The sequence below is a fragment of the Embiotoca jacksoni genome, unplaced genomic scaffold, assembly GCF_022577435.1.
Source record: "Embiotoca jacksoni isolate LCO1_2020_lvr unplaced genomic scaffold, fEmbJac1.0.p SCAF_66, whole genome shotgun sequence".
In the NCBI taxonomy this organism is placed as follows: domain Eukaryota; kingdom Metazoa; phylum Chordata; class Actinopteri; family Embiotocidae; genus Embiotoca; species Embiotoca jacksoni.
Genome location: NW_027185421.1, coordinates 1,588,752 through 1,600,947, shown reverse-complemented (window position 1 = coordinate 1,600,947; position 12,196 = coordinate 1,588,752). Strand labels below are relative to the sequence as shown.

General features: G+C 40.1%; 2 protein-coding genes across 2 annotated transcripts in view; both read right to left on the bottom strand.

Annotated features, from left to right (window-relative positions):
* Nucleotides 1–632: 632 nt before the first annotated feature.
* On the bottom strand, nt 633–7,632 carry lta (lymphotoxin alpha (TNF superfamily, member 1)). Its single transcript, XM_069175375.1, has 6 exons — nt 7,587–7,632; nt 6,008–6,131; nt 4,838–4,880; nt 4,700–4,732; nt 4,540–4,566; nt 633–1,341 (listed from the first exon to the last, which is right to left on the bottom strand). Exons 1-6 carry the CDS (start codon nt 7,622–7,624, stop codon nt 998–1,000), a joined length of 609 nt encoding a protein of 202 aa, XP_069031476.1. The 5' UTR covers nt 7,625–7,632; the 3' UTR covers nt 633–997.
* Nucleotides 7,633–11,328: 3,696 nt separating this feature from the next.
* apom (apolipoprotein M) overlaps nt 11,329–12,196 on the bottom strand; it is a 3,712-nt gene continuing 2,844 nt past the window's right edge. The window contains exons 5-7 of the mRNA XM_069175346.1: nt 11,673–11,771; nt 11,543–11,570; nt 11,329–11,437 (exon numbers count right to left, since the gene is read on the bottom strand). Of these exons, the coding sequence (XP_069031447.1) occupies nt 11,557–11,570; nt 11,673–11,771 (113 nt within the window). The 3' untranslated portion in view covers nt 11,329–11,437; nt 11,543–11,556. The remainder of the gene's footprint in view (nt 11,438–11,542; nt 11,571–11,672; nt 11,772–12,196) is intronic.

The window sequence follows — 12,196 nt, the reverse complement described above, 5'->3', positions numbered from 1 at the left end:
GTAAAAATGTCGACCTGCTGGAGTTTCTCAGGTCTCACGTGAACACACAGGAACTTACTGTTGTGTTTCAGGTGGACGTTTTCAGAAACTCTCCTCGGGCTCAGAGGTTTTGGTTTGGTGTGCAGATCTGAGGTCAGATCCACAAAGAAACATCTCATCTCTTATGTTCGAACGGTTTTCCACAAATAAAATAAAATAAGAAGTGGAAGCAGCATGTGCATCGCCAACGCTCCATAACTGACTAACAGCAATCAAGAAAAATCTGAAAATATAGACAGAAACATTCATTAATGACTAATGAGAGCCAAGGAGAGGAAGGGTCAGAGGTCAGAGGTCGCCGTGAGCTTCACACACACGAGGTTGTAAAGAGGAACTGATGTTGCATCAAATTTGCGGCTTCCTGTTTTGCACCTGTTGCTCAACACAACATTTAAAATATTAAATATCGCCGTGGTTACAACCCATGAGATTAAATTTCACAACACTTGTGATATGATCTGCATGCAGAGGCTCTCACTCCCACCTGGGGTTCGGTGGCAGGTGGCGCCGCCGTGTGGTCAGGCAGCAGATCGCGCAGTTTAAAACAAAAAAACAGTCGGCTCAAGAGACTTTAATTAAAACAGCATTTATTACCTCCTTGTAATCACATATAATATTCCATTTCCATAACTTACACAATACATGTTCACGATCCAGACAGTCACCGTTTACATTCACTTTAAAGGCATGAGTGGTTTGAATTTATTCTGAAGATTTGGCCTTTTTTTGTTGACAGTTTCACTTTTAGTTTTTTGTATTTTAGTGTTTTCTGTTTTTAATCGTCTTTATTGGTTGTTGATCATCGTTAAATATCAGGGATTTTTTTGGGTTTTTTTTACATGAAATTTGTTGTTTTCTTAAAATATTAGAACAAAATCCAGTCGAACATTTTGGTTGAAAGAATATCGGCCTACACACAAAAAAACACACACATCAGTCCAACCGGTGCCTGCCAGCGCTAATGCAGCTGATAGGCGCCCCAGAACGTGTTGTCCCATCGAACATTGTCCAAGATGTCCAAGCTGAAGCTGTCTCCCTCCACCAGTTTGACGATCTTGGCGACCCACACGGAGCTCTCCGTCGTATTCGGGAAGTTTCCCTCGACCAGCTTCCTCTGCTCTTTACCGACCGAGGCGTTCCTTTTCAGAATCACGGATTTGGACTGATTCTTAATTGGCTGTTTTCCGAAGGTGACCTGAGCATAGATGAAGTAGAGGCCGTTCTTCTTGCAGTGGATGGAGTTGTTATGCAGGACGAGGGAGCAGAAGGGGCACCTGAGATCTTCTTGCCAGGAGTTCTGAACTGCAGGAGAAAAACTTTCCTTTAGTCATTCAACTACCTTAAAATCCAATTCAATCATAAATTATAAAAAGTGTTCGTAGCTTCCAGGTCTGAAAAATGGTTCCGATGCAGAAGTGCCTTAAAGCTGCAATACCAGCGAGTGCCACTAGAGGTCGGCTCCAAAAAGCCTCCGGCTCCATAGACTCCCATTCAACTTCTCTCATCAAATCCAAAGTGAATAAAATGTGTCCATCAGTTCTCTCGGTGTTGTTAGCTAAAGTCACTCCTTCTTATTAGTTTTCTGGAGGTCCATCTGAAAATAATCCCTCATTCATTAGAGAATAAGCTTAAAAAAAGTGTTTCCAGCTCGTCCAAATATGGTCACTTCCTGCTCCAAACTGCTCCGAACTAGCAAAGATGGTGACGGAAAGAATCTGAATTGGAGGCTTCATAATGTTCTCAAACCAACGTGGTGATGTCACTGCTGGTTGCCGCTTGTTTGGAACCCAAGGACACGATGCCCCGCCCACCTAGAGCGGTAACCAAACAGACACGCCCCCAAGCGTAGTTTTTGAGGCCTAAAATCGAATTAACGATGGAATTATTTTCAGAAAGACCACCAAAACACTGATCAGAAGAAATGACTTTATCTAATGATACCGTGATGACTTGTGGAAAACATTTAATGACTTTGTATTTCATGAGAGAAGTTGGTGCTTTTTGAGTCTATTGGAGCCTGAAGTGTTTTTTGGAGACAGCCCCTAGTGGCCCTCAGTAGTATAGCACTTTAAAGCACTTCTAAAGCACACAGTCTGACAAGTCTAACACTTGGATTCCTCCCGTTTTGGTAATTTTTTTCTTTTAATTTAAAACGTATTTGACAGACTTCCCTTAATTTTGATCGAGGCTAATTACTTGAAAAACTGAATTCACAAAACAAATAGGTTTTTTTTCAGATGATGCGGTATCATCACACGTTGAATAAATACACCGCATAAACACAGTTTATCTTCCATTTAATTTCCTTCCAGTTCGTAGTCTGAGCGCCCTCTGACAGACTGATGATACGGCGTCTGTTCCTGTGGGCTGTAATTACGCCTTCACTCAGTGTAGCCAACATTTGCAGCTCAGCTTCGAGGTTCGTTGTGGTCGTGGGGAGCCACTTCACAGGGAAAAAAAAAAGAGGCAGCAGTGTGGGAGAAACACGGTGAGACTGGAAACAAGACAAGGCTGCATATCTCTGTCTGAGCAGCGGCTCTGGGAATGTGGTGTACGCTATCTCTGATATAATCGGTGTTCAGTAGAAGATTGACAAATATACTAGTGAGTAAAAAATTTCTGGGTTTTTTGCAGGTTATTTTTAAATATCTCTGGTCTGATGATACCGATCACAAACCAAAGCCCAAAGTTGTTCCTCTTTGGCTCTCACTGGTGGAGTTGTTATTGGGGAAATTGGAGACGTGAAAATTTTAAAAAACTCGCCTTGAATTTAAGGGGTTAATCTAGAGATGAAAAAAAACAGGACAAATACAGAAATGTAGGAATTTCTTGTGTAAAACTATAAAAAAAAATTCTATCAACCTGTTTCCAAAAAAGTTAAGACACTTTATAGAACATGGCTTAAATAAAACCAGAATGCGATGACTTGAAAACCATGTAAAGCCATGTTAAATTGAAAATAAACCAAAGCCAACATATTAAATGTTAAAACAGAAGTTTTTATAATTTTATAAGAAAAATATATGCTCATTTTAAATTTGATGCCAGCAACATGTCTCAAAAAAATGTTGGGAGAGGAGCAACAAAAGACTGGAAAAGTTGTGTAATACTGAAAAAAACCACCTGGTGGAACGTCTCACAACTAATCAGCTTACCATGGCAACAGATCAGTAACGTGATTGGGTATTATAAGATCATTTCAGAGAGGCAGAGTCTCAGCAGTGAAGCTGGGGAGAGGTTCACCACCATTTAAAGATTCAGAGAATCTGGAGAAACCTCGGCACACAAGGGACAACGCTGAAAAACTCAATTCTGTGGTGAAAATCACTGCATGGGCTCAGGAACACTTCCAGAAACCAGTGTGTCCTTTGTTCTATTTTCATTCAGATACGGATTGCAAATCATCACAATCTGTTTTCTTTTACATTTGTACAGATCGTCAAAGCTTTTTTGGAAACAGGGGTTGTAGCTTTGGCAAAAAAAAAATTGTCATCACGCGGCCCAAAAATAGACTTAATTAAATCCGCCTCAGTCAGCTGAAGAATTGCGATTCAGCATTGTGTTGTTATTTACTCGTCGATGCGCCCACTTCCCCTTCAGACTTAAACGCTTCCTACGTTTCTCAGAATGACTCTCGGCGGCTACGGGACCAAACACGTCTGAACTTGTTGGCGTCTGTGGGTGTCGAGTGGAAGATTTTAATGCAGCAGCGTAGTGGTGTGCGATGTCACTGATCTCCAATCTGATACCGAGGACAGGAAGTGGGCTGAAATCGCTGATACACTTTGTAAACTGCAGCCTCTCAAAGCACACCATAGCTGCTGTAGAAGAGGAACTAACAGGTTACTTGCTGTTATATATTTAGAATGCTATGTTGAAATTAAATCAATAAATAACATTTAGAATATAAATCGATCAATAGATTTTGAAATAATCAACGTTGAGCTGTTTAGTTTGCAGGCAGAAGGAAAAGTAGTCCCTCTCTCATCCAGACAGATTCTGGGGGTTTATGTAGTTTCTTTTCCTGTTGAATCTAAATTACTGAGTTTGGATATCGATCTTTTGATGTGAAAATCGATACGAGAAGAGAAACGTTTAGGAGCTTTTTCAGGCAAAAAAAAGTAAAATTTCTGTCTCTTTTATACAAACAAGTTCTCTGCTTGAACGATGGTGTGAAATAACATCAAGAAAAGTTCGTCCTCACTTTTTAAATCTGATTGTTGTTTGTGCAATCATTAGAAGTATCTCAGCCTGGCATCTTTTTTTTTTTTTTTTTTTAATTTTTTTTTTATGTTTGACCAGTTTACGTTAAAATAAAACATGAGTAACATATAAGGTGGAAGAATAAAACGCTCTGCTAACGCTAATAAGAAAAACACGAGTCCCACTCTACTACTTGACAATATGATGCTCTTTGATGATGATAATTATCACCACCACAGAAGAAGAAGCGACGACAGGAATGTGAACGTTACCCGGAAGAGGAAGTGTTTCACTCACCGTGTTTGAGCTGGATGTACGACGTTCCTGAAAAACAACATAATTCAGAACGTTAGCAGCTAATACAACAACTGTGGAAAAGTTCACTGTACAGTTCACACTCGGTTATTATTAGTGATGTAATTGTTATTCAGTAAAAAAAATAAAAGAGATCACTCACCCACTGCCTTTAAGGGAGCCACGATGCTGTTGACTGGAAAAGAAAAGTTAAATTAGGTCAATGTGGCATCTTTTTATTCAGATACTTATAAGACATAATTAGTATGTTAATTCTAAATTAGACTTCCAGGTGATGTACCTGTTGGAGGGACATTGTCTGGCTTCAGTGTCGAGACTCTGTCCTGAAGAAGAAATAAAAACGTCATCATATCTGCTACTTTGTTGTATCATTGATGCAAAAATACAGATTTCATATTTTCTAAAACAGTTAAACTGTCATTTTGGAGGGATTTTCTGATTTCAAAGAATCTCTGTCAACCCAACAAATTTAAACATAATAAAAGTCCCATTTCCAGATTTAAAATGGGGAACTACTAGTTTTTCAGCTAGTGGATGTAGTTAAGGGAACATCTGTACGACAGAATCCAGAAATTCACTCAGTGAGTCAAAAACTGGGAGGACAACATGAACAATCCTGAGCTCTATGGATCAGAGGTTGGAAATTTGACTTTATTACCACCGTCTAATAAAATCATCATAATCCCTGGAGCAGTGTGGAAGATTTAGAGCCCCCTAGTGGTGAGGTCGCAGATTGTAGTCAACTGAACATCACCTCCCCTTCCGAGCGTTTAAGAGAATCTATGGCAGCCGTGATAAAAAACAAAAACCAACAACTTAAAAGCCCCCCTTCAGAGCCGGTATTTGGTTTGTTGGTTTCGTCCCTTCTGGGCTACCGTATAGAAACATGGCAATCCAACATGGCGGCTCTGTGGAAGAGGACCCGCTCCTGTGTAGATATGAAGGACTCGTTCTGAGGTAACGCAATGATTCTTAGTTTCAGGGGAATCTGTATTTCAGGAAAGAACTTGATGCTTTTTGAGTCTATAGGAGACAGAGAGTTTTATTGGAACCAGCCCCCTCGTGGCCGTCAGTGGTATCACACTTTAAGGCACTTTAACATCGGCTTCATTTTTCAGACATTTTTATAAACAAACTATGTGCTAAATCACGTCAACGATGATGTTGCTGCCGCCTAGAGACACAAACTGGGTGTCATGACTTTGACTTCAAGCAACAAACTGAACTTAATTAAGGGCAGAAAAGTAAAGTGGAGCTGATTTTATAGCTTTATTTATTTTGCTTTTTGTTTATAGAGCTAATTTATATAATATATCGTTTAACAATTACGGTGTTACAGACACTCATTCATGTGAAACCTACGTAATAAATCTGACAGGCTGCATTAACACTGACTGTAACAGGTGACTCTGAACGTTACCTCCGCCCCCTTTGTCGCAGGTGTGCTCACCTCCGTGGACTTCAGTTCTATTGAAACGAGCAGTCGAGCCATCACCACTATGGACACGGTGAGGAGAGCGCACCACACCTGTAGCAGCAGGTACTTATAAGAGCATCGCGACTGACCCTCCATTCTGTCAAACACACAAATACACACTAGTTTCAATTTATCTTAGAGAAGTTTTAATCTGAACAAAAAATCCATTTAAACTGATAACAAATTTTTCCTGTTTTTTTTATCCTTTATTTCTTTCTCAGCAATGATAAAAAATAAAAAAAAAAAAATTTAAATAACACTTTGTCCGCATGGTGACGTCACGTCTAACAGCATTACGCTGAAGTTGGTCGTATTCGGACGTCGATTTTTTTGTTTGAAGTTTACTGAGTGGAATCACAGCTGAACCTGGTAAAGGAGTCAGATGGCAGTTTAGCCACCGAGTGGCACCGCTTAGAGCAAGAGTGGTTACTGTTTGCTTTGATTTTCTGTTGTGTGGTTAAATCAGGGTATTTCATTCACCTGGCAGGTGTTACTTTTGGAAATCTGGTTTGGTAAATTTGCTTTGGTACATACAGTCGTGGTATGTGGTCTGAAAAGTTTGAGAACATCTGATATAAATGATCCTCTTTTTACTGGTGATAAACTTTCACTGTGTCATAATTTTTAGCCAAATGTTTTCAACCACAGAGTCGACCACACACAAGGAGAGAGTGGCTGCTTTGTGCCCACTGAATTATGGGTAAATGTCCCCTCAGCTCTGGGATTTCACCTTAAGGGGAGTTTTTCTCTTCTTTTTTTCATGTGGTCAGCGATGTGTTTGTGGTCTCGTGACATTAGAAATGAAACTCATAACTGGTTTGCTAAAATGCCACTGACCCCCTTGTGTGTGTGTGTGTGTGTGTGTGTGTGTGTGTGTGTGTGTGTGTGTGTGTGTGTGTGTGTGTGTGTGTGTGTGTGTGTGTGTGTGTGTGTGTGTGTGTGTGTGTGTGTGTGTGTGTGTGTGTGTGTGTGTGTGGCTGTCAGTCAAACTCCAAACCTTTAACATGTTCTGCAGGTTATTGACAGTGAAAGGACGAGGTGCAGGTTCAAATCAGCTGTGTCGTTATGTGGGCTCAAACATATGATAAATTATGAAAGAAAATATCTCCAACTAACACTGGGCCTAATTTTAAATGAGTCATTTTAATAATAAGGGACTGCATCCATCTAAAATATAACTCTAATTCACATCCTAATAGTTTAATTACTCAAAATGCCAGTTATTAACTATAAAATCAAAAGAAATCCATCTATAATCCAAAACATGTATTATTAACTCACATTTTAACTAAACTGTGAAAATAAATTAAATTTGACCTTCGGAGATCAGTTTGTTTGTTTGGTAATTTTTTTTTTTTTGCAAAAACATGTCGGTAAAAATCAGATCCTCAAAAATATAAAAACTTTCATAATTTTGGGAATTTCAGCATCACAGCAGCAACCACAGACCACCGAGTTAAAAAAAAAAAAAAAAAACAAGACACAGAAGCCAAGAGAGAAAATCACAGGATTGTAAAAAAAAGAGAGGAACTAAAAATACATGTGGACTCACCCGTTGTGTGTTGTGACACTCTGGCTGTCCAAATTCATGTGCTGCTTCTGTCTGACAGACATGGCATGCAGGGCTTTCCCTTTTACAGGAGCCTGTCATGAAGATGATGAGAGGAGGAGGAGGGAGGAGGGAAGCTGCGGGGTGGGTGGGCCCCCCTTGCAGTGGGTTCTGTGTATTACAGCAGCACGGCAGCTTTGCTCTGAAACTCTGATCAGATTGGTGGTGAAACCCAAAAGTCCACTCTGTTTCCCTCAAGAAAAGAACATATTTAAATTCAGAATAAGAAGTTTCAGGCGTTTCAGGCGTTTCAGGCGTTTCAGGTGTTTCAGGCGTTTCAGGCGTTTCAGGCGTTTCAGGTGTTTCAGGCGTTTCAGGCGTTTCAGGCGTCTGCGCTGGGGCTTCCTCAGCCACACGTTTGTGTTTGTTGTGGGCGGTTTGTGATTTCCCACGTTTATAGGTCACTAACACCCAAACAGACATGACAGGGACTTTTTCTTTCACACCATCCGACCTGCGATGAGCAGGAGAAGTAACTCTACAGGACCTAAGAGATTTATTGTGTTGTTTTATTCTCCTAAAGTTGTTTATTTTTTTTATTACTGACTGAATTTGTGGAGTTCTTTCTGGTGGAATTTAACAAAATAAAAGCCTGTAGGTCTCCAAGGAGTTAATGAGCTTTCAGTGTGAAGGACGGAGGGCAAAAATCACAATCCTCGTTCTTTGTAAAAATATATTTCCAAAGCTTACACGAGTTAAACACATCGAGTTCGATCCAGTCGTTTTAGAATAAAACCGGGGAACTGCTGGAGTCTCTGTTCATCTTCAGATAAACTGTGAAAATCATTTTTGCCCAGAAGGACAAATCTTCTATTCTGCTTTCTTTACTGAAATCCTGTTTCCTTTTCTTTGCGGCAAAGAAAATACTCTTGAAGTATAATATCAGTTTCTCTCATCTCTCTGTGGTTTTAAAAAGTCCATTTCAGCTCAACAGTCGAATGTGTTTGTCAGCATTTAACTGAACCCACAACCTTTTCTGATCTCGAACCAAAACCTGACCTTCAGCAGGAGCCTGACTGGGGGACTACATTAATAATTCAAATGTGAATTAAACAATCGACAAATGAAAAATAAGATTCACAAAAGTGGGATTCCATCCACACAAAAATACCAAACAATTTTAACACACATACGTTTATTCAGGTGTCATAAAACATTTGTATTATTTGATTACAGATGTAACAAAGTACACAGTTGGTAAAAAAAAAAAAAAAGTGTTCTAATCGAGGGGTGATGAGTTATTCTGTCTTTTTTTAGAAAACTATTTTTCCACTTTGAAACTGTGCACAAATTCAACAAATGTTCAGATGTCCCAGTTTTCCACCAGCACTTAAACGCAGCACGTGTTTACAGGTTTGTTCGGAGCCAAAAAGATTCTCAAAGGTTCACACGCAAATGTAACGTGGTCCAAATTTAATAATCTGTTAATAAATATCTATAGTTGGTGTGTATGTTACATACACGTGAGAAAGCGTGTCTATCTCACGTTCTGCCGCCGTGGACGTGCGTGTCTATTTCACGCTTTGTCGTTCATTTTGATACGTTTTGAGTTTGTATGACGGGTAACGCGGCCAGGTCGCCATTTTGGATTTGGATTTTTGGATTTTGGATCTCAGTGGGACTTCCTGGTAAAATATAATAATTTGTATGCGTTAAAGTCGGTTGGTATTTGAGTGTGAATCTGAGCACACATTTGTGAGCCCCCAAAAATAATCAGAAATGAATGTACACATTCATAAATCTGTTGTAGATCCTTTATTAGTCACTTGTGACCATTTTGAGTCTGAGTTTAGTAAATAAACACATTTCTGAGATCAAATTTCTAGTATTTATTGCTGTAATTCAGTTTTGAACTGATTGTAGGAGGAAGAGGAACAAAGTTAAAGCATTTGAATAGAAACGCAGACATGAGGATGAGAATTGTTGGCATGAAAACAGTAGTGAAAGTGTGTTTTGAAGAGTGCAGTGAAAGCCGGAGACGATCCATTTCTCTTCACTGGTTTTGGTTTCGTGCTCCATGGGACATCCCCAGCAGCCATGTCTGTGTTCTCCTGGATTATGTAAAGGTCAACAACTCTCTCCTGTACAGACACACACACACACACACACACTTTCCCTCACTCACACACACGACAAACAAACAGTATGGAGGTGGGCGGGCGGGTGCTGTCCCCTCCCTCACCTGTGAGAGCAATGCGTCTCCAGGGAATAAAACCCTGAGACGCAACCGCAGAAACCCACATCTGTTTAGTTTGAGGCCACCGGGAGTCAAAATGAGAACATTATATCACCGACCCACAGCGCTGCTGTCGGTTTGTTCTGATGTGATCACAGTTCTACTTTTGTGGTCCGATACATCGAGGCACTGCTGCACTTCAGTATGAAATCATGCTCATTACATAATGCGTTTGTAACCCGACCTTTTTTTTTGTTGTTGTTGGGAGTCAAAAATCTGCTGATAGTTTCTTGTTAAAAATAAACACAGATTTTTAACTGCCTCATTTTACAGTTACAGGTTCTCTTTCTAAATAACCTCAAACATAGTTTCACATTTCTGTGCTGCAATTTCTTGCTGAAGCTGACAAAACCACGGACTGGATATAAAAGTGTTCGCAGCTTCTGGGTCTGAAAAATAAAAAAAAGAGGTCCATCTGAAAATAATCCCTCATTCATTAGAAAATAAGATAAAAAAAAAAATTATAAAAACTGTTTTGGGGACGTGTCTGTTTGATTGACAGGTTACAGCTATCGGTGGGCGGGACGTAGTATCGTCGGGTTTCCAATCAGATCGGTCAGATCCACCGCTGCTACCAATTAACACTTAATTAGCCCAAAACATTTGAGCAAAAACAAAGTTAATTGGTGAAACAAAGGTGTTTTTGATTGTTTCCATTAATCATCTCACAAAGCTTCAGATTTAAATAAACTAGCTCTACTCCAAAATGCTTATCGCTACTTTAATTTGCTTATAATAGTAGAGAATTTTAGGTCTTTTTTTTCTTACTAAAGTAAAGGATCTGTCCACAGTCCACTGACACATCAAGTCAAAGCCCGTTGAGCAGAAGTCTATAACCAGTCCGACAACTTTAAAGTAGAAAATCAAACTTCTGCTTTCTGTATTTTTCCGTCTGTCGTGTTTGGCACCGATTTCGCCGAAGCGTTTCCAACCGGCAGCATCACCTCACCAATAAGTGTGTTAGTAAGTTACCTGCCGCCGTTCACTGACAGAAATATGTGATGCTGGTTGCCGTGGTGACGACAGCACAAACACAAACATATTTGCTCGCCTCGTTTTTCTGGTTCTGTTTATTCGGACTGAAATGATGTCGTCAGTCACGTTTTTTCCCGGAAAAACTGCAGCAAGAAAGTTGGTGTTGATGATGAAACATTGAATGAAAACATTGAATGAAAACATACAGTAGCAGTTTATTCAAGTGGTGCGAACAGGTATTTCTGTTCAGCGGCATCATGGGAATTCCCCTGGTTTCTGCTGGGTGGATGTGGGCAGAGCTTCGCCCATCAAAGTGTGTTTTTCTTTTTTTTTCACCTGAGCAACAGCAGGTGTGTCGTTTTAGACGGAGAGCGACAGGTGTTCTGGGTTTTGATGCAATCAAAACAACACTGCGGTAAGCATCACTTGTCATTGCACAATTATATTTTTTGACAAAACAAATCAGGCGACACATTTCCTGACGGAGGACGAATGTGTTTTTGCTTTTATTTGTGTCACTGTTACAGAGAAAACACGTAATGATCTTATTATCATTGAGGACAGCCATAGGTCCAGCGTCAGCCTGTAAGAGCCAAGAGACTGCAGTGTAATTTCAATCAGCAACAGCAAAACATAGTTAAGAATGAAAAGTCTTTAAGATGAACCAAATTTTAATATTTGTTCGTACCTCGGTGTTAATGATTATTTGCAAAACGCTGTAAACACAGATATACTCGTCAGACATCGCAGAGGAAACAACGGCCGATTCAGAAGTGTCATTTTCTCCAAAAAGAAAGAGATTTATCCAAACAACTGACCTTTCTCCTGCGGTAGTGTGACGCTGGCCTTCAGCATATTACACGCCGAGTTTTCCAGAAATGTTCTCACCACCTCCGAGCTGACGTCACTACGACGAGCTTGACGGGGAAAAAACAATTAACAGAAAAAGGTTGCGTGTCTGTTTAAATCACCCTTTCTGAAAGTGTTTAAACACATATTTAACACGAGAATTCCCTGACCGGTAGCTCAGTAGGTCAAAGGTTAAAGGGGGGACCAGTGGAAACTACGGCTAATCCGAGACCTAACTGACTAAACTACAACTAAGCAGAAAGCTAACTGAGCAAACTATATCAGTTAGATAACTCGCTAAACTACAGCCAATCGGAGATAACTCGCTAAACTACAGCCAATCGGAGATAACTCACTAAACTACAGCCAATCGGAGATAACTCGCTAAACTACAGCCAATCGGAGATAACTCGCTAAACTACAGCCAATCGGAGATAACTCGCTAAACTACAGCCAATCGGAGATAACTCACTAAACTACAGCCAATCAGAGA

Bases quoted from the DNA above. Each gene is read 5' to 3' on its own strand.
- lta (XM_069175375.1), bottom strand. From the start codon at position 7,624: ATGAATTTGGACAGCCAGAGTGTCACAACACACAACGG. The intron at 6,132-7,586 runs GTGAGTCCACAT...TGTGTTTGACAG, and splicing joins AGTGTCACAACACACAACGG to AATGGAGGGTCAGTCGCGAT. The intron at 4,567-4,699 runs GTGAGTGATCTC...GTTGTTTTTCAG, and splicing joins GGCTCCCTTAAAGGCAGTGG to GAACGTCGTACATCCAGCTC.